The following is a 21,556-nucleotide window of genomic DNA, read 5'->3' as shown; positions in this document are numbered from 1 at the left end:
CTACTATAATATGATGCCATGGAAAACAGTATATGTTTTGTGTTGACAGGACAATAAGTGAGCAGAGTCAGCTGTGTTTTGCACTACACTTGGATTGCTGGTCCATAACCACAACTTGCCTGGGAATTTTGGGTGTGCATGATTGGTAATACTAAGTATCTCTTTTTCTTAACAGAATTATAAAACTGGTGGATTACATTGGCTTAAAACTGAGCTTTTCAGCAGCGTCTGCTGATTTTGCCTCCCCTTCCGTGGCTCTGGCAGTTATCAAAACCAACAGCATGCGCTCCAACCAAGTGTCTTTTGCTGTCCAGGATTCGGCTAATCTCCAGGTTAAACATAGATAATTCTAAATACTCACAAAGTCTCAAACATTTAATTTTAAGTATTTATGCTTTCATACTTATATGGAACATGAGTTTTTTCTGTGTTTATGTCACAATTTTGGGGTCTTTTGCTCATGTTAGTTGCACAGAAGAAATACTTCATTTTTGAAGCCCTCTGTTGTTTTGCGTTTCGTTTTCTATTATGGTGTAAATAAGCAACAGACTTATCAGAAACTGGCATTTGACTAATAAGCTGTTAGGGTACAGCCAGAACACTGGAATGGCCAGAGTGCTTGGTGGAATAAGTTTGCCTCAAAAACCCTGAATCCTGAGTCACTTAATCACCCAACCTGACAGTGCTGGAATTTGTCAAGGAGTGTTGCCAGATGGTCTCATCTGTTAGAAGAAGATTAATGGCAGAGGGTTCCAGGAAAGAACTACTATGTTGCTTGTATAAAGACATTCATGGATTTGTCTCTCATTGACTAGTTGGTCTCTCCAAGAAATAAGTGCTTAGAAAGTTTGGATCCACTTTATCTCACTCAAAACCCCCTCCTGGCTAAGGATCTAATAATTTGGACAATACCAGCCTTGGCGGCTTAAGCAAGGAGAGATGGAAAGTTCTGTCCTTTCAGAGAAGGAAATATCTTAATGTAGCATGAGCCATAAGTAGTACTGGAACTGTTCCGTGAAACTGAAAATGATAGAAATGTTAACATATGAGTTCTTTCCTATTTTCTTAGCAATATGTGGTGCATGAATGTGAGGTGTCTAGGAGGTGGTAGCCCTGAAAACCAGATATTTGCTAAGTAATGATTTTCTGGAAATCTCATGGCACTGGCATTGAAATGCAGATCATTTTCAACAAGTATCATCTAGTTCAAACCAGAGCAACAGGAATGCTTTCGTGGCATTGATTCGGGATTTCTTTGGTGGCTATCTAAGCCAGTGATCTCCAAAGTGGGGTGTGAGTACGCCAGGATGTGCACATGACAGTCCATTGGGGCACAGGAAGAAAATATTTTTATACAATTAATAAATAGAAAATATAGTTTAAAAATATTATTAATCCTTATCTCATCCTTTAAAAAGTTCTATTTTTGTGTATGTTTTATAAAGTGCATAATATATTAGTACAGTAGTGCATGTATATAACTTAGATTTATTTTGGGGTGTGTGCTTAAAAAATGTTTAGAGAGTGCATGATCAAAATAGTTTGGAGACCATTGGTCTAAACAGAAGACTTAAACCATGCTGTTAGGGCACTGTGGAGAGCTCACAGTGTTAGTCCTATTACAACCACTCTTTGCATTCACAGATAATTTCTTTCTTCAGTTCTGCTAATGTTTCACATCTCTCAGGAACTCAGATATTACTGTATTTGTGTTAAGTAACTAATGTGCAATGAGAAAATGCTAGAGATTTTCTACTAAGCAAAGCTCTCTGACCTGTAACTACAGCACAGACAACTAGCTGAAAGTTCAGATCTTTTTTTAATAATGTTAGATCACTAAGCTCTTGAGATACCTGAACTGAAGCCTATGCAGTTTATTTTTGCCATTTTTGCCAGATGATCATAAAGGTAGGGTTTCTGTTCTTAGGTTCTGCTTAACCTACTGTACTTAAAAAACTCTTGACAAATAACAGCTATTTACATTTTTTTCTGAATTCTGACATACTTCATATGGGGTATAAAAATTCTTTGCCTTTGCATGCCATGAAATGTTCATCTCCCTACACAGTTAAATAGACCAACATAGGTTGTTGCTCTTCACCTTTTTCAAAGCAGTAGTATCCACCACAGTGATGTGTTCTGTCCCTATAAGCAAATGGGTAAAGACTGAGTGTTTTCAGTGGTAGGCAGACCTGAAATGAGTTGCATCCTTTTCAGGCCTGCAGACACTATTTATTCATTGGAACAGGAAAGGAATGAGAGAGCAGCAATAAGTTCCTGACAGTGATTACAGAGATATGTATTTTGAAATTCTAAATGGGAAATAAGTCATAATTTTATTTTTCTTTAGTGACTGAAATGAAGCATAATCATTGCATTTATTTTTCAGATCTCTCTAGACTCTAATGCAAATCATGGCTTAAATAATCTCGGATCAATTACGCTTCCTTCATCATTGCTAACGAATTTACCTCCTGAAGAGTTGGACTTGGCTTCTAGAATTATATTCAATTTCTTTAAAAAGACTACTGTGTTCCAGGTATCTTTCTGATCCTCTGTTCATAAGAGGTTTAAATTCAAGCCTAGAGCAAAATAAAACACGAGTGGACTTTTTTTCCCACAAAAGATGTTTCAAAACTTCCTGATTTAAAAAGTAATTGGTTTTGTCGAGTGCTCACTCCACGTAATAGCTGAGCTTGTGGGTGCTGTACTCTATTATTGTTTCCTTTAAGATTTAAAATCTGATTTTTTTTTGTTGTTCCAGGATCTGTCCTTGAAGAACGCATCTTTAATCAGCAGTGTTATATCATCAAGTGTTGCTAACCTCAAAATGAGCAACTTAAAGGCAAATGTTACTGTCACTTTACAGAATATAAAACCTAATCAGGTATGGCTTACATTTTGGCAGACCTGTGATCATTTTCTGATACTTACAAAATCAGGAAAAATGAGAAATTCCAAGAATTTGTGTGGTGTGGGAAGACAAAGAAACAGCATTCATAATGTTCTACCAAGAACAGAATCTTCATGTAAGCATGAGAGCTAGCTCCTGCATGGTGACTTTGAATTTGTTCAGCATTTTTTCACATGTGTTGCAAGATTAATCTATTCTATGCACCTAAATTCATAAAAACCAGGTATATTTGCTGCATACAGTATTTATTCTTGCCTGTATTTTGTAGATAATTCATAAATTACTTGATAATACACTCATAGTTTAGTAAAATATCTTTTTATTTTTCCTTTTTTTTGTTTACCTCCCAAACAGGATAATTCAACAGTTAGATGTGTTTTTTGGGACTTCAATAAGAATGGTAAGTACTTGATAGCACCCAAGATATGCTGTTTTAGCTATGTTAATACATGTTAATATAAATAAAGACTTTTATGAATAACAAAGCTGTTTTCTTTAACAGATGGAGAAGGAGGCTGGTCATATGAAGGCTGCATAGTTAAAGAGAGTAGAGTAACTGAAACAGTCTGTTCATGCAACCATCTCACAAGCTTTGCAGTTTTGATGGTAATTATTTTAAAAATTATGCAATCTGACTCAAGAAAAGACTTAAGCATGTGTTATCTTAAGCAAGTGAGGATTCAGCAAGCATATACCACCTATGAAATACTACTCAGGTTCTAGTCACTTTGGTGTTACCACATATAGCCATAAAACTAGTTGCATGCTTAAGCCGCTTGTTAAGTGGAGACCCATGAGTTCCATTGAAGTAAAAAATTCTGTAAGTGCTTATTAAACTGCAGATTTTACATTTAGGCAGTTGTTTATGTTGTAAGAAATGAAAATTAGGATAAATCAAATTTTAAATAGATTTTTAATCAAATGAGATTACACAATTAGAATCATAGAATATCTCAATTTGGAAGGCACCCATAAGGATCATCAGGTTCAACTCCCTGCTTCTCGCAGGAATAGATTAGCTTTTCTGTTTTTCAATTAACCTTTTATAAGATCCATGATGAAAATAATGTGGGGGTTTTTTTTGTTTGTTTGTTTGTTTTAAATTGCAGAGAGAAAGGTGCATTTTGGTTTTTTCTGATCTTTTTCGATTTAATAAACGTGTTCTCTGAAATTAACTTCTCTTTCTGTTTTAGAACTTGTATGGAGATACTCCTTTGAATCCCACACAAGAATTGGTACTGACTTTTATATCCTATATAGGCTGTGGCATCTCTGCAATTTTTCTTTCTATTACACTTGTGACCTACATAGCCTTTGAGTAAGTACCTGTTCAACTGAACTGTTATTCTTAAATGATGATTGCTTGTGCTCTTCACTACAAAGTCCTTTCTAATAGTTATAGATTCTGTCTCCTTTAATAATGCACAAATTTGTACAGTTTACCAGGATTGTGTTGATTCAGTCTTCAGGAATGTTAATCTTGTGGACAAGTGAATTAATCATGTAGCTCTATGCAGTAAGAAGTGAAGAAGTAGCACTATTAAATAATTTATAACAGATTATTGTAATAGAAGTGTGAAGGAATGTGTTTAAGATATATATAGAGCAGTGCAGAATGATAGCAAATTTAAATGCATTTGTGTTCTTTGTTGTTTGTTGGAACGTTTTCTTATGTTTGAGCCTTAACTATTGAATCCTCCATACTATGTTTTGAAAATCCTCCTCAAAGCATGTGTTTGTTCTCTCATTATCCTATCATCAAGGACTTACTTGTCTCTATCACAGCTCTAGAAGCCCAGTCAAAAGTGTAATGTAGCTTAGCAGTAAGAACAGTCACATTTTGTTTTTTGGAAGTACCAAGAGTCCAACATACAGTGTAAAAAAAAAAAAAATTCATGGTACTAAACTCTAAGAATCCAAGTTGTTGTTTGTATTTATGTAACCTTATTATAACAAACTTTATTCATACAGAACATTAATTTGGCGATCTTTTGTGAATTACTCTCTCCATGTAGAAATGCAGTATATGAAGCATTATATATGAATGAAATTTTTTTTTTTTTTTGGCATTTGTGCACTAAAGACTACAAGAGAGGAAGTAAGCCAGGGATCCATGGACAACTGATATCATCTCACTAATTTGCTTTTTTAGGAAAATCCGGAGAGACTACCCCTCCAAAATCCTTATTCAGCTGTGTGCTGCATTACTGCTACTCAACTTAGTTTTCCTCCTTGACTCATGGATTGCACTGCATGATTCACGAGGCCTATGCATTGCAGCTGCAGTATTTCTTCACTATTTCCTCTTGGTTTCCTTCACCTGGATGGGCCTAGAAGCTTTCCACATGTATCTGGCACTTGTGAAAGTTTTTAATACCTATGTACGGAGATACATTATTAAATTTTGCATTGTTGGTTGGGGTATGTATTTTTAATTGTGGTTTGTTTTTTTTTTCCTTTTGGATGCTAAATAAATCAATCCTCTTATCAAGTATTTCAGTGAATGTGACATAGTTCAGAAATGAAAGTGAAGCAGTCATTAAATGTTACGACCTTTCAGTGACCACGTACTCATTATCAGTAAACCCGATCCTACATATTCCACCTTTCTGAGGTAGGGAACTGCCCCCTAACTGCAGAACTGAGGCTGCCGCAATGCAAATTGATAATGAATTTCCCTTGTGCCAAGTACAATAAAACCAGTTTTGAATGTGCATACTTCCAATTCCATTTAGCAGACAGATGGTGTCAGTTCAGTTTTGAAAATAAATGCCAATACGTATATATATATTCCATTTCTGGGATAACACTGATGCTAAAAGAAACAGAACTGGATAAAGGATGAAGAGATTCTGGACCTGATTATCCTCTCTGGCCACTTCAGTAAATATGACTGAATGTGAAGGCACTAGAATCAATAGAATTGTTTTCTTAAAACAGATGTAAGAAATAAAATCAGGTATTCTGTATTTCACATGTTTGAAATCAGTTTGATGAGTGATGGTATTTGTTGCCATATTCAGAAAGCTTTGGAGCTAGCTGTGGAGAACAACTCTTGTTTCTTTGCAAGTTCTTGAGCAGTTTGAATGCTCCAGTTTTTAGATTCTTCCAGACAGCTAGTAGTCAGCAGAATTCAACAGACAAATTTCAGAAACAAGTTGTAGTTTTCATAGAAAAACATAATAATTTCAAGTCATAATACTGTCTTTGTTGTGATTTTCACTTATGTGTTTGCTCGTAATCTTTTAGGGTTACCAGCAGTAGTTGTGTCCATTGTGTTGGCAGTATCACCAGATAATTATGGACTTATATCCACTGGAACGGTTTCAATAAGCAGACCTGATGAATTGTGAGTTAAAGGGAGATGCTTTTTGGAGGGTGGGTGAGAGGGAGGTCCTACAAAATCAGGTTTTTTTAAAGTAAAAGTGGCGAGGGAAGCAATGGGGGAGCTTTGAAATGGTATGTCTCTACAGTATGTCATGTGTTTTGTGGTTATTGCCTATATGAAAGCTCTTACTCTTTGGCCAAAAACCCGCTTTTTACTAAAGAGGCAAAATAGCTTGCATGTGCAACAAACTACCACTTTATCTCTTGTTACTTAATTTATCTTTCCGACAATGATTGACAGACTGTTCTTGTCTTCTAGCTGCTGGATTAAAAATAGAATTGTCTTCTATATTACTGCTGTGGGATACTTTTGCGTTATATTCCTCATCAATATCAGCATGTTCATTGTTGTGCTGATCCAGCTGTGTCGTATCAAAAAGAGAAAACAACTTGGTGCTCAAAGAAGAAACAGTATTCAAGATCTTAGGAGTGTTGCTGGCCTCACATTCTTGTTGGGGATTACTTGGGGATTTGCTTTCTTCACAGTAAATGATGTATTTACTTACCTCTTTACCATTTTCAACACCTTGCAAGGTAAGTTTATCCTTTATGTGACAGCCCATTGAGTGCAATATAATGATCAAAACATTTGGAAATGGCATTTTCTTGATTCAGCAATAAAGATGTAATTTTGAGATGTGCTTTAACATATTAATTAAATTAGAGATGATTCTGCTTTACTGTAATCTTAAGTTACAGTTATGCTACAGTAAGGTACAGGAAAGCTAGCTACTATTTATAGGATATTTATATTTATAAATATTATAATTTTTAAAATGAATGCAAACCAGACACCACTGGAAGTGACTGTATTCCTCTAGGCAACAGATCAATTGCAAATACTCAGTTACTGTAAGCATTCACATAATAATGCAATTAATATAGTGAAGACTCTATCATTTCTCCACTTACCCCTAAAGCTTAAGGCTGGGCTGTGACATTCAGCAAAGGGCCATTGAGACAGGAAGGGCTGCAACATCTAGTTAGTGGTCTAATTCTCAACCGTGACCTTTAGTACTTAAGAACATACAGGAAATAGATGTGAAGGCATGCAGCTTTGCAAAGGCCAGGATGCTACTGGACATATCCAAAAGCAGAGTTTCAGAGGCTGCAAAAACTTCCATGTAAATATGAGGTACCATCGGTGCCTACAGTTATCTAAGTATACCTGAATTGCCCTACTCAAGTTTGGATCCAAACTTCTGCTTAAATGGCACATGAGAAGATTTGCAGATGATTCTGGATGATTTCCCAGACAGACCAAAACAATGAAAATTGCAGTTCAGTGTATACACCCCTCCCCTATTTGTTATGTTGATTTTAGAGTACATTACTCTTTGGTAACTTGAAGGGTTAAACCCACATCTTTCCAGGTCTTGCATGGGATTGTGTTGAACTACCACAAGACTAGATTCTGTGTGGTCAGAGTAATCTGTTAAGTGAAAATAAGTACCTCTTTTCCCACTTTTAAGTGAGGTTCTGGGCAAATTTTGATATTAGAATAATAAAGGTGCATAAATTGTATTGACTTTAATTAAGCTTATGCCAGTGTTTCAAAACTGTATTTGAAAAACATATAGGATCATCTGTGTATAGCAACACTTAGATACATTCAAAAATTAATCCTAAAAGCCCAAGTTAAGAAAGATACTTAAGCAAAGAAAGATGTGAGTAATCTCTTCTAGTGTGATTTTACATGTTTAACTGGCCTCAAAAGCAGTGTAAACATAGCATACATGCGTGTCTGCACCAGTCTGATCATTTAGTTTTCCTTTGTTATTTTCTATTCATTGAAAGCCTAATATCTGCTCTCAGGGACACATTGCAAGGGGGATGATAACGATGGACTTTTAAGCAGGGAAAGTTAGGTCCCACCTTGTGTCAGTTAGAATTGAATGAGAAGCCAGCATTCTGTCTGTAGTGTGGCACTCAAAAGAGACAGGGATGAGCCCCATCCCTTCTAGAAAATACTTGTCTTTGAGTTTGTTGTAAAGGAGGGAACATTCATTATTATTTTAGATATGAGTTATTTTCTTTGTATGAATGCTCAGAATTTTATGGTGTTACTGGTTCTATTGCAGTTGGTGGTAACAGATTAACTTCAAATAAAAGATGGGACAGTGTCACACCATGTGCTAACAGCTGCATAGCGTGACAGTGTCATATCATACCCTCTGTTTGACATTGCTTTGAATTCTTTTCCAAAAGCGTTAAGTAAATTTCAGGATCCACAGAATTTTTCTCTTCTTATTTGATAGATGGAAACCTTATGCACTTTGTGAATTTGGTTATATTTGTTGTTCTTACATTTTTGTGTATGATTCTTCTCATCTATATAAGGGAAAAGTACTCCTCAGTGTTCAGTTGTAAACTTTTTCACCATAACTTTTGTTTAGAAACTTAAAAGAAATGAAAGAAAACCAAAACATTGTTCATTAAGAAGTAGCAAAAGTCAATTTTGCAACGAACTCTAATATTATTGCTTTGCAGGGTTCTTCATTTTTATCTTCTATTGTGTAACAAAGGACAATGTCCGTAAACAGTGGAGAAGATATCTCTGTTGTGGGAAATTCAGGCTGGCCGAAAACTCTGGTAAATTTTTTTTTTTTTTTTTTTTTTTTACTTCTGAATACTTATACTCAGTGTTGAGTTCAGAGTATTTTGTAATACTTAAAAAAATAGTCAATAAATCATGTTGCTGTAGTTGCAGGTCTAATTTATTATCCAAGGTGCAATAAACCTATAAAATTATACTCTTTAAGGGGCTCGTTGATGCAGTTCTTACATGCTTACATGCTGTTGCATTAAGCTATAACTCCAGTTCATCTCTTCCACTGCAGTATCAAGGCATGTCTTTGCAGAAGACTTTTGATCATAGTGAAAAACTGTAAGATGTGTTCTAGCTTCTGAGTCAACTGTAGTTTTACTAGTGACTTCCACAAAAACAAGGTGAAGCATAGTTTAAACCAAAAAAACTGTAAATGAGTTTAGGTTCTTTAGTTGCTCCATAGTTTACTTCTCATGAAGCTGTATACTTTTTAGACACTTTAACTAAGAGGATCAACTGTACTTCAGTTATTTCTCTGATCCGGGCTGCATTTGTAAAACCATGACAGTTGACTGCTTGTATTAAAAAAAGGGCCAAGAGAAAAAGGAAGTAGATTTAAATAATTTTAAGCATCAAGAATAATTAAATTCCTAGGATAATGTCATTCTGTCTGGAATACTGTGAGGTGAGTGGGTAAAGCCTTGTTTTTATTTTAATTCAGTTGCATTCTTAACTGTATATTTTCCTTGTATGAGTTGTGCTATTTTCTGTAATATGTATCTATTGTAGACTGGAGTAGAACTGCTACTAACGGTTTAAAGAAGCAGACTACGAATCAAGGAGTATCCAGTTCTTCCAATTCCTTACAATCAAACAGTAACTCCACTAACTCTACAACACTGCTAATGAATAGTGATTATTCAGTGCACACAAATGGAAATGGTACGTGTAATGCAACATAGTATTTCTGAAGCTATTTTTTTTCTTATCTTAAAACAGAAGTGCTATATGCTCTTTCATGCTAATATAAAGTGAAGTGCTGACAAAATATTATTCTTAAGTACAGGGTATATATGTAAGTCTATTTCAGGATGTCCTCACAAATACTACCACACATCGGTTTTAGGGGACTATAGAAAGTTTTAAAATATCCATTTCTCCTACTTGGAGGGAACTCTTGGTTTATATATCAAATAGTAGGTAATATTCATTATTAGAGCAATTACTTACCAGAAGCTGCTGTTAACACTTCCCTTGTCACCTGAATATATAACAATAAACTCCAAGCATGTTTTAAAACAATTCATCTTGTAAACCTTATTAAAACAAACAATGCCTGAAGAAGAAAGAAATACAGGATAATGTAGCTTGAAAGTATGAAAGAAATAATATAGGATGGAATGTGAGGAAGAACATTAATAGAACGCTCACATGGAAGCTGCTTATGCAAATAGCAGAAAATAGAGGCTGTAACACTGTTGTGTCTTTTCAGTAGATTTACTGAAATCTACTGAATCATGATGATGTTTGTATATGAAGTGTTGTGAGTATTAACATAAATAGCAAACTGAGATGTTTTATATTTTTTATTCTGTTTCTGGTATAAATGATAAATGACAGCTCTGCATCTAGAATGTGATGCATAGAGGTAGGAGATTCTATCCAGTGAATGGAGCATTTGTGGAGCATTTAATTAATAGGCTGCAATCAGCAGTGGTATTACACGTGTTCATTGTAGATTCACCTAAATGCACAAGATTCTCATCAAAATATGGCTTAGATCCATGACTGGACATAGGACATATTCTGATTGTCCTCCAGAAATAAACGCTGCAAGTTGAGTGCCTTTGAAAGGAAAAAAAATATCCTTGTTTTCTCAAATACTTTGTTTCAGATGCATGGCAAACCTCAGAAATCTTTAAATTTAATGTGTTAAAGCAAAACTAGAATAAGACATATTTTGCATCTTACCTAGTGATATTTATTTTGAGTCAAAGTCTATATTCCGAGAATTGTGACCTTTGCTGCTGAAAATACTGAATCCTATTGTGTGTAAATAGATTAACATCTCTGAAATCTCTTACTGATTTCACACAGGAAAATAAATATATAGAGAATATGTACAGAAAAATCCACATTTTTAAATTGTCAGAGGGATAAAAATAGAGTATGTGGACTCCCTACATTAACTGAAAAGGGATGGGAGACTTGATTCTGAACCTTTCTGATAGCAGATGCACTTTTTTTGTTTCAACAGGCCATCTTCCCAGTGAGAAGAATGGTGTTTCTTTCAGTATAAAGAATGGTGACGTGTGTCTCCATGAATTTTCAGGCAAACAACTTGTATTTCAAGAAAAGGATGATACAGGCAGCCAGAAAGGCCGTATCTTGCTCAAAAGGACTTCAAAGAGGGGAAGCCTAAGTTTTATTGAGAAAATGTGATTTCCTTTTAAACAGCACATTTTTTTTACAGTGTGAAGTAGAGATTTACTTTAACAGTTTAACATAATGTGAGCAGACCAATAACTGATTTTATTTAATATATGGTACTGGAACTTCAAGGCAGCCATGCAATGGATTGACAAGGACAATTATCAAAAAAAAAGGAAGCTACTAATTTGACAAGGTATCTTGGATGTCAAATTACAGCTGGCACATTTCCATTTTGGTTCTTTATTAGAGGATTTTTTGAGGGTTTTTTTACATTTAAAGGAAAATTTTGTTAAGACTTTTTTCATTACAACTAAGTTTATCTGGATATAATGCATAGTAGTATTGTATAAATGTAGGAAGTTACAACTTGTGCATACAAATGATGTTATCTTTAAAAATGTTAGCTACGCTGTCTTCAAGTTTTTGTACGTTGTAGTAGCAAACTCTATAGTGATGTACATAAGCACAAAAATATCGACCTTTAAGCATCTTAATGATACTTTTTATATTTATTTCTTGTAATATAAATTTTAATATTCCTATGTATAGAAAAATAATTGGTATTTTGTTTTAACTTTTATTATAGTTTGCAGTTTTCTTTAACTGAGATAATTAACTTTAATATAGAATGATACAGGAGTTTATTTGTTCAGTAAGTGAAATCACTTACAGTGGTTTAAATACACTCACTTGACACAGAACTGTAAATACAAATGCTATCAGTCTTGAACCTTTAGTGACCTCTTAGTACACCTTAGAGGGATAAAAACTGGGTATCATCAAAATAGAGTGCCGTGAACAAAGGACTGATAAATAAAGTAGTCAGTAGGTTATCAAATACAACTAAGTTTTGTTAGTGGCTTGAGTAAGTCAATGGGAGCTTTCGCCATTGATTTCAGCAGGGTCAATATTTTATCTTGCATGGTGGTTCCAGAGATTAAGCACACTGCCATTTCTCATTTGCAATGATAAATAAAAGTAGAGAAGTGTTATTTTTTTGAAGAAAAAATACAGAGAATAAATACTAGCTGCTATATTTAGTAGCCGAGAAATTGTTCCATTGTGTGGCTGTTTTTTAAGGGGCAGCTCTTGAGCTAATCTGATGAGTATTTCTGCTTGTACTTTGGCCCTTGGTTGGAAGCCAAATCCTGAGGCCCTAGCTCAGTAATTCCTGAAGCAAAATTCCATTCCCTTTATGACAGTTGTCTGAAAAAGCTGAGTTTTGGCTCTTCATGCACAGCAGCTGAAAGCCCATACAACATTGTGAAGATTCTTCCTGAACAGAAATTAGGCTGAGCCCTGGTTGTACCTCCTCTTCCTCATGCAGGCATGCAGCTGTGGCCATTACTTTTTTTCCTTGTGCTCTTGGCCAAAGGTTGGATGCTCCTGGAGCAAGAGCTGGAACAAACTGGCACCAAACTGTGGAGTGCCAGACCCCGTAAAGGGGATTTTTTGAGGCAGATGCATGCAGGAGCAGAGCAAGGGCTTTGCTTTCCCAGAGGACTCGGTAGGGAGCTCCGGAAACACTCTTCTCAGCAAGAAGCATCAGAAAAATGCCTCCTGTCTGGGGCTCTGTTGTAGTTCAGCAATTGAACCTGTTCAGTACTCAAACCCTCTTGTGGTTTTATATGCAATGCATGGGCTCTTTTGGTCGGCTATGTCCAAGACTACTCTGAATATGCTTTTAAAGTGAGAATTTGAAGTATTTGTTGTCTTTATCCACAAGGTTTTAACTGCATGTTAATAAAAGATGGTACTGGAATGCTAGTAGCTGGAATGCATTTCTGTGAATAGCTTTAACTATTTGGCTAATTGCCTTTGCACTGTTTCTTGTAAATTTATTTAATGTTCTTGTATTTATATTTTCAACTGTAAAAAAAATAATAAATTTACAGCAAGTACAACACATAAAATACATAAACTTTGTCTTTTAGATAAATGTGCCGTTATACTGGGCTGTGTTACAATTCTTCAGATTACATGAGCTGGAGTATGTAAACTCTTGGAGAAACTGCTGACTTGGTCCTTCCATTTATTGTCTTCCACATATTTTACCTTTCATGGTTCTAGCAGATGTGGTTTTTAGCAGAGAAAACCCTGACATAAGTGTGTCCAGTTAATGCGTGCCCTCAAGTCTGCTGAAGCTCTTCCACAAGAATGCTGTGAGCAAAAGCACATAGTTGGGTTTGGCTTCAGTAATTAAATTCCCTATGAAAACACATACTCCCCTGTCACTGACCTGCTTGGAGTCCTCCTTTGTTTTTATTTTTGCACACTAACATGTGGTAGGATTCTTTTAATCATTTTTATTTGATATATTCCTGGGAGTGGGAAGTCTTTTCTGATTTTTCCACTTAACAGCACGCACATACTGTAAAATTTTGCACCCACAGCAGCATATTATTTTAGCTCAGTAAATCATTACTATCATTAAACTAGCTGAAAAAGTGTTTGCGTATTGGATATCATGGTATCCTTTTGGTACCTGGTCTCTTGTGTGCTGCTAGCAGTTTTGCCATGGCAGCCCAGAGCTTGATGAAAGCTGCAACCCCTTCCCAGAGCACAAAGTAAAACTCTGTGCATCATCTTGGGGCTGCAAAGCCAACTCGGGGACATCCGTAAGGAGGTTTTAAGCTTAGTCATCGATAAACAGCAACATGCTGTGTACAGCTGGCATCACCTTGCTCAGCAAACCCGTTCCCTAAGTGTACGCCATCTTCTCTCTAAAAAGTGGTGCCCTGAAGCAGGAAGGTCCTACAGAGTTTAGGGGAGAGTGAACTGGTCCATGTTCTGGGACTGTGCAGCCTTCACCGAACCACAGCTGAGGGGCTCTGGCTGACGGTGTTACCGAACCTTGGAGCAGTGCCCTGTCACCTTCTGCTGTGCAGGACCTACAGAAAAGCTGTCTGATTGCCACCACTGAACCAACAGGTCTCCTTTTAAGCCTGTTTTCTCAACAATGGCTGTCAGTTACACAGTCAACAAAGTAAGTACAGGAAAAAAAAAAGTTACGAAATTAACTCAGTTAATGGTGCTGTTTCACATGAGAAGAACAAACAAACAAAAACCAGAAAAATCCTTTCTGAAGTCTGAGTGAATCCCACATCTCCAGCTACTCTGCAACATCCCTTCTGTGCTTCAGCACCACATCCCCATTTACCATTGTTTTTCTTCCTGGTGCGAGGACCACAGGGGGAACCCGCTGAAGATTTTGCAACTGTGTGTAACACACATATTTTGGGTTTTTTTTTTAAGTCTCTGTCAAGTACCCAAGTCTAGGCATTCTTTCCCAGGCTAGCCTTCTTTCTGCTTGCTCCTGTCCTATCCCATGATGGCCCCAGTGAGTGCCTGTGGGAATAGCAGGTTCATTTCCATCATAAATCTTGTTTCTTTATTAAGCTGGAAAGCCGAGGATGGGGTGTGAAGTCACCTAATAAAGTCTTTTTTTTTTTTTGCCTATCAGATCTCAAACTGGTATTTTTTAAGGCTAGGGAACTAAAAAAAAAAGGCTTCCAATAAATGTTTTGCCATTTTGCATTTTATCTTACGAATTTACAAAGTGGATGTACAAAATCGCCTTTATTTTTGACAATTTAGCCTGACGGCTCACGCTGCTCGGCTTTGCCTTTGTCCACGTGAGTCCCTTGGGCATCGACAACCCCTTTCCCTCTCCAGTATCCCTGCGGGTTGCGGTGCCTCTCGTCCCTCACACTCGCCCTTCTCCTGGCGCTTCCCAGGTGGTGAGGCTTGGGAGAGTAGCTGCAAACACCGCAGGGAAAAGCCTGCTGGTTCTTCAGAAAAGCTGAATTTGGGGTTTCAAGCATCCCACCTTCACGGACACGCCCCTTCCCTCCGGGGGTCTGCAGGCTCCCGCTCACGCCGCCTCCGAGCCAGCCCACTCCCGCCCCGCCGGGGACCTGCCGCCCGCCCGCCTGCCTGCCCGGAGGGAGGAGGCCGGTTCTCCCCGCCCCGCCCCGCCCCGCCGGCGGGAGGGCAGGCTGGCGCTCCGCCCGTTGCCCAGGCCGGCAGCGAGGGAACAGGCCGCCGCCATCTCCGGCAGCCGGCGCGCCGATCGCTACCGGGGGAGAGGGGGCGGGCCCGGCAGCCGCCCCGGCTGAGGCGGGAGGCTCGGGGGCGGCGGGCGGGCCGGCTGTGGCGCGATGAGGAGCCGCAGCAACTCTGGGGTGCGGCTGGACGGCTACGCCCGCCTGGTCCAGCGGACCATCCTTTGCCACCAGGTGAGGGCAGCCGCCGCGGGACGCCTGGCCCGGGCTGGAGGCGCCCGGATCGATGGGGTTGGGCAGGGCGCGGGGGGCCGCGGCGGGGGTGGCCGGGGCCGCTGACCGCAGCTCGGTTGCACAAGGGGCACGACGGGGCCGGGGGGAGAAAACATCTCCTCTCCCCGGCGCATGGCCTCCTCTCCGGATCTCCGCCTGCCCCCGCCCGAGCAGCAGCGCGGGGAAGCCGAGGCGGCGCGGAGCCTCGGGGGTGCCGGCCGGCCGCTGCTGTAAGCGCACGTTGGGAGATGCGTGGGAAATACCACAAGCCTGTGCTTGCAAACACGTATAGAACGTGTTCGTGGTCATATGATACAAAGCTATCTGCTGTAAGGCTATATATATATATATATACGTGCTCGTAACACTATGAAGTCCCAGTAACGCAGAGGTCCGTAGCAGATCCTTTAAAATGTGTCTGTCAGCATCAGCTCGCTGTGAACCCAGGATAGGGCCCGCGGGGGCCGCTGCGCTGTGTGCGGTACGTGTGTGCAGCGGGACACGTCCCGGAGATCCCTGGCCCCGAGCTGCTGCTGGGGCAGCTTCTGCAGCCACGGGTTTAGTGGCGCGACTTGTCCTGGGGTTACACCGGCTTCTTGGGCGGTGCTGCCTGCCTGTGTGAGCTGTAAAAGAATGAAGATGTCAAGGCTGGTGGGGAAAAACTTATCCGCTCTGTGTTTTTTGGCCGGTGCATCTGCATAAATATATAGTGTAGTGCTCTCTGCTTCGCGTGCTCGCTTCACCCAGGCGAGCTCCGAGGATGGGCACTCACAGTGTCATGCTTCAGTTAAAACAATCCACTACATAAAGATGAGAGCAACAGGGTTTTTTTCACTAATTGGTTCCCGAATATTGCTGAGAGTTACAAGAAACTGGAAAGCAGTGAAAGAAGAGGTGAGGACTGAAATCCTCTTGGGTCTTTAAGGTTTTTGTCAATGACTGTGGTGGGCACAGGGTCCAGACACCCATGAATTAATGTTTGGGTACGAATTATTGTGAACTCATTAGAAAAAAATGCAAGGAATAAGTGGTGTGAGAAGATAATTTTCCTCCCTCACTGTGCTGGGGTGCAGGAGATGCCGAGTTGTGCTCCTGTCTCTGCCTTTTGTCTGTCGGATGAACTTGGACATGTCACTTTGGCTTCCAGTGCCTGCCTCGAGTTCCATGTTTATAGGATGGGGATGCCAATAACAGCCCCCATTAGAGGAGAGATGGAGCCTCTGGGATCCAGAGATCAAAAATGCCCTGTGAAAGCTGTGCCTTAATGATGTTAATGGTTAACAATAGTAAGAAGGGTAACTTAAAGGAAATATGGGAGTTTATACCAGTGTCCCTGAATTTTATAGTTGCTATCTACAGTGCTTGAATGTGTGTTCATGACTCAGCGCTGCCTTTTCCACCAGGTGCTCAATGCTGCGGAGAGTTCAGAGGTCATGGAAGGAGATAAATAAGTTTTCTTCTGTGTGTGGAAAGCAAGTCACAGGGTAGCAGCAATGCAGAGGGACAGCAATATCAGAAGAGGGCCCAGAGAGATGCTGCAAGGAGGGTTTCTTGTTTTCTTTATCAATACTCTTTACGATTTTCCACTGCAATAGATGGAAATATCCCACTCAGCTGGGTGAAGAGATGCAGTGCTTGCTTGGGCAACTTAGGATGGTTGTCCTTGGGCCAGGTGCAGCCCCGTCTTGCTTGAGAACAGAATAGCGTGTGACGAGATGAGCTGAGCTGCTGCTTCACTGCTGCTGGTGTCTTTCAGGGTAGAGCCAGGGAGGAGAATTTAAGCCATCGTTTTTCCCGGGAGCAGCCTGGGCAGAAGAGCCGGGAGGCATTTGAAATGCCTCTGAGGTGCTGCTGCTCAGCACAGGGGTGACGTGTGACCATGACCTTGTACCTCACATCCACAGGCATGCCAGCGGTACAGACTTGGCAGAGCGGCTGGTGTGCTGTGATGGAGGGCAGTGATGAGCTCGCTCTTGTACAGATGCAGCAATGAGAACACTTAGCGTGCTCAGGAACATTTTGCTTTGATAAGAAGACGTTTAATACAGCAGGGGTCAGGTTTCTCAGTAGCAGCAGTTGATCTTGCGTTCATTCCAATCACTCTAAATCAATGTAATTTTAGAGGCAAATTTTAATTCCGATGCTACTAGGCAGACATACAAGTCCAGACCCTTCACCGGGGCTGACAGTTTTCCTTATGCAGTGCCTTGCGGTACTGGATCAGAAGCCAGCTTCTTATTGTTTCGCAAGCGTTGCAAACATTGATCAGTCCCTGCAGCATGCACGGTGGTAGGTATGATCCTGTTAAAGGTTGTACACGGAGGCTGAGACCAAGCTGCCGGCTCCTGTCTCATGCCCTTGTGTTGGCTCTACTGGCCTGCCATGGTGTGGGGTCTGCCAGCTATTGCGCGTGTCCGTGGGGACAGGGGCCAGAGGGGCGCTTCCATAGTGTAGCTGAGCAAGCACTGAAGAGCATCACCAGAAGGCTGTGCTCAGCTGCTTATTACACTTGTTAATTTGAATAAGAAAAAATGTGAATCTTAGGATATGTCCATAAAATAGCAAAACGTAACATCTGTATACATTTTAAGTGTTGCTAGGGTACTACAAGGGAAAAGCATATGGAGCTGATAAGGAAAGCACATTTCGCATACGTTTTTGGGTAACACGAATCGTGTTATGTCCAGTTTCACACAAATAATCTATCTGCAAACTTTGCTAGAGCTTACGTTGCTTTTCATGTGGCAGATCAATGAAACCAATTAAATACATTTTCAACAGGATGCTAAAAGTAGGCTTTCTTGTGTTGCTATTCTGGTTAGAACCTCGCTATTTTTGTGCCTGTATTACTGAAGTTCATATTAGTGTCTGGCCCTCTGTAGGAACTAGTTTCCAGACTAACAGATAGACTTACAAATAAGGTGGGCATAAGTCTATCTGTTAGTCTGGAAACTAAAAACCCCAAAACACACTACCATACAACTGTTTAAAGTCTTAGTCCAGCAATCAGCTTTCTGTTCCAGTGCTCTCAGCTCACAGAGCCCATAGACGCTGGTAAAATTCTTTGCTCCATGCGTCTGTATGTGCAGTGTGATTTGCAGGGTGAGACCTGCTAGTCCAGTTAGACATCACTGCATACATGTGATGCTTTGAAGCACTTGTTGAGCTAAAATTCCTTTGACACCTTTGGAGTTAAACACACGGTGTTTCTTCAGGTTCTGTAGCACCTTGTAAGCGTTGTACTTTTCATGTGTCAGAGGTAACCGAAGAAAATAATTGTAAAGAATAAGCTTTTTATTAAAAAAATATTGTGTTGTTCTGCTAACATTCTGAATGTGCATGAGGAAAGCCATTAATGCGTTGTCAGTCCATGAGAGCCACCTCAGTGTTCCCCAGGAGCTGAGACCTTCTTGTAGAGGAACCAGAGGCACTGAAATGGTGATAGCTGCTGTTGGATGTGTTTAATGTGGCCTCTTGGAGGCAGGCAGGTCCCTTCCCGAGGGCTGAATGGTTTATTTAAAGTCTCGTGTGGGCCTTTTTTCAGGGATTTCCATCTTGGTACCTGGAGGCTTTTTTAATTTGCAGCTGACAGCCAGCCTCGCACGAAGGGTGGGGGAAAACAAACCAAAATCATCGTTTCTCAGGCAGCAAGGTGATCTCTGTCAAGCCAGGGCTGTGGGTATGTAGAAATTTGTTGTGCTGCATGAGAGAAGGGAAACCAAGTGCTCTCTAAAAGAGCTGGGAACATGCAATCTGCCTTTCGAGACCCTGGTTTTTGCCTCACGGGTACAGCACTGAAATGGAAGCGGGTTCTCCCGGCCTCGCTCTCTCACTTGTTCTTCTCTTACTCCTTGGTTTGGCTTTTGAAGTTCAGAAAGAAGGTTTTTTAAAGCTCTTCGGGATCATATTTTCCCCAGCAAACAGCCGAGTGGGTGTCCTGCTGTCGTTGTGTTGTTTGTGCAGGCCGTGCTGAGGGACTTTTTCAGCAGAACTACACGTTTGTACTCTCTGCGAGCCATGAGACATTTTTCCATATAAACCCTAACAATAGCATGGGCCCTGCCCGGTCATGTGTGTCCGGCTGTCACCCGCATCTTGTTCAGTTGTCACATGCAAAGCCCAGGAAATTGTAATTGAAGCTCCTCCCCACCCAGAACTTCTTCCTTAAAAATAACTACGGAAGGAGTTGAGTGGGCTGGTGTGTGGCAGAAATGAGCAATTGATGTGTGTATTTTTTTTGAATTTTACTTACCTTTATTGTTGTAATCTTTGTCACTCCAGCCCTGGCAACTGGTCTTTGGTCAGTTAAATTTGCTGTAAAGGCTTGAGTTGATTGAAAGCTCTATTGACCTTTTGCCTCTCTACCTCATTTTTTTGGTAGTGGAGAACATACAACTGAGAAAGATGGTCTTAAAAATTAATGATAATGAAGTGATGGGAATTCATGATGCAATGAAAAATTTAATGGAGTATTTGGGATGCAGGAGACTACTCAGTGTGCTGCTTTTCAGACACTCCTGCTTTTCAACACCACCAGAATTTATCTTTGTGTACATTTTTCAGAGGAGGATATAAAAAGGCTTTGCGTGTATTCATGCTTTAGCTGTCATAAACCAAGCAGGTATTATAAATAAAGAGAAACACTTTTTTATTTTCCTAAAAGGGAAGTAGTCGGTTTTTTACTTCCTCAAGATTATGCCACAGACTAGTTGCATAGAGAAGAATAGATTCCAGACTCATTTGCTAATGTTAACTCAGTACCCTCTTTTCCTTGCAAATATATAACATTTAAATTCCTATTTCCTCAATATATTTCAAGTTTCACTTAGTGACTTAGCTAATAATCCTATGGGGATGAGGATGCCCAGCTGGACACCATAAGCTTTATATCCTGAAGTGTTCAAAGAAATTTTGCATTTCACTGGTGTGAGTTGGGGAAAGAAAGATGGGACCTCACTTCTGTTGCAAAGTTGTGGGCAGCCGCAGTACGCAATCATCTTTGTCTCTCTCGTTTTGTAACCCTTTGATATGGAAAGATGGGATTTTGGCTAGTAATGTTTGGTTTTTATTCCTTCTTCCGTGATTAGAATCCAGTTACGGGGCTGCTCTCAGCCGGTGCGGACCATAAGGATGCCTGGGTACGGGACAACATCTACAGCATCCTGGCCGTGTGGGGACTGGGGATGGCTTATCGGAAGAACGCGGACCGGGATGAGGATAAGGCCAAAGCCTACGAGCTCGAGCAGGTATGTCAAAATTTAGTGTAAACCACTTACGCTGTTTGATTTTTTTTTTTTTTTCATATCGTAGTGGTTTTGAACAGTGTGTTTGCATTGCCGTTCTATCTAGGACCTGGCAGGGTTTTCCCAGCTTGGAGTACATGTTGTGTTCCTATCATGTCAGTATCTGTGCAGTACATGGTGTACGGTGTTCCTGGCAGCCTTCTGGCAAGCAAGATTTGGAGAACTGTGGCGGAGAGGCTTACATCTGAATTAGAATATAAACAAAACAAATACGTATAGGAATCAGACTTCCATCATTTGGCCGACTGTTGAAAATTAGGCTTCTGAGAGATTTTATGCTCAGATTTACGAGCCTCTAATTAAACCTTGAGATCCCTCGTGAGGTACATTACGGAGCAGAAGATCAAGCCAAGGTCACTTGGATACTAGGGTAGCAATTTATTCGCTAGGCCATTCTTCCTCGTAAGGAGAAGCCTGCCGTTTAATGTAGCAATTTTTGACATAGGCAGTTGTGTCATCTCACAGAAGTCGTACCTGGCGTATAGACATGTTTGATCATATCAGACAAAGCAACAGTCTCCAAACTGTTAAGACTTGTGTGCTGGAGAATTGGAAGGGGAGGTAACTCAAGCAATTAATTTCTATAATCTGCAGCTGGGAAAGTGGGTACCAGAAGTGAGAGTGCAGAGGTGGGTTACATGGGAAGTGAGGGAGCGTTGGTGTCAGTGTCCTGCTGTTGTTTTTGTAGGCACTG

The 21,556-nt window shown here is 40.1% G+C and overlaps 2 protein-coding genes across 4 annotated transcripts in view; both read left to right on the top strand.

The window, feature by feature from the left end:
* The window catches only part of ADGRG2 (adhesion G protein-coupled receptor G2), a 42,975-nt gene extending 31,247 nt beyond the window's left edge, over positions 1 to 11,728 (top strand). Inside the window, exons 16-27 of the mRNA XM_065628908.1 lie at positions 176 to 332; positions 2,390 to 2,539; positions 2,765 to 2,887; positions 3,269 to 3,314; positions 3,417 to 3,520; positions 4,108 to 4,232; positions 5,067 to 5,335; positions 6,164 to 6,263; positions 6,561 to 6,835; positions 8,792 to 8,893; positions 9,639 to 9,791; positions 11,107 to 11,728. Coding sequence (XP_065484980.1) covers positions 176 to 332; positions 2,390 to 2,539; positions 2,765 to 2,887; positions 3,269 to 3,314; positions 3,417 to 3,520; positions 4,108 to 4,232; positions 5,067 to 5,335; positions 6,164 to 6,263; positions 6,561 to 6,835; positions 8,792 to 8,893; positions 9,639 to 9,791; positions 11,107 to 11,291 — 1,789 coding nt within the window. The 3' untranslated portion in view covers positions 11,292 to 11,728. The remainder of the gene's footprint in view (positions 1 to 175; positions 333 to 2,389; positions 2,540 to 2,764; positions 2,888 to 3,268; positions 3,315 to 3,416; positions 3,521 to 4,107; positions 4,233 to 5,066; positions 5,336 to 6,163; positions 6,264 to 6,560; positions 6,836 to 8,791; positions 8,894 to 9,638; positions 9,792 to 11,106) is intronic.
* A 3,588-nt stretch (positions 11,729 to 15,316) lies between these two features.
* Positions 15,317 to 21,556, top strand: part of PHKA2 (phosphorylase kinase regulatory subunit alpha 2) — a 46,529-nt gene continuing 40,289 nt past the window's right edge. For all 3 annotated transcript variants that reach the window (XM_065628319.1, XM_065628328.1, XM_065628309.1), the window contains exons 1-2: positions 15,317 to 15,520; positions 20,647 to 20,805. In XM_065628319.1, the coding sequence (XP_065484391.1) occupies positions 15,443 to 15,520; positions 20,647 to 20,805 (237 nt within the window). In that variant the 5' untranslated portion in view covers positions 15,317 to 15,442. The remainder of the gene's footprint in view (positions 15,521 to 20,646; positions 20,806 to 21,556) is intronic.

The sequence above is a fragment of the Caloenas nicobarica genome, chromosome 1 (genome assembly GCF_036013445.1).
Source record: "Caloenas nicobarica isolate bCalNic1 chromosome 1, bCalNic1.hap1, whole genome shotgun sequence".
NCBI lineage: Eukaryota > Metazoa > Chordata > Aves > Columbiformes > Columbidae > Caloenas > Caloenas nicobarica.
This window is presented reverse-complemented; position numbering and strand designations above follow the sequence as displayed.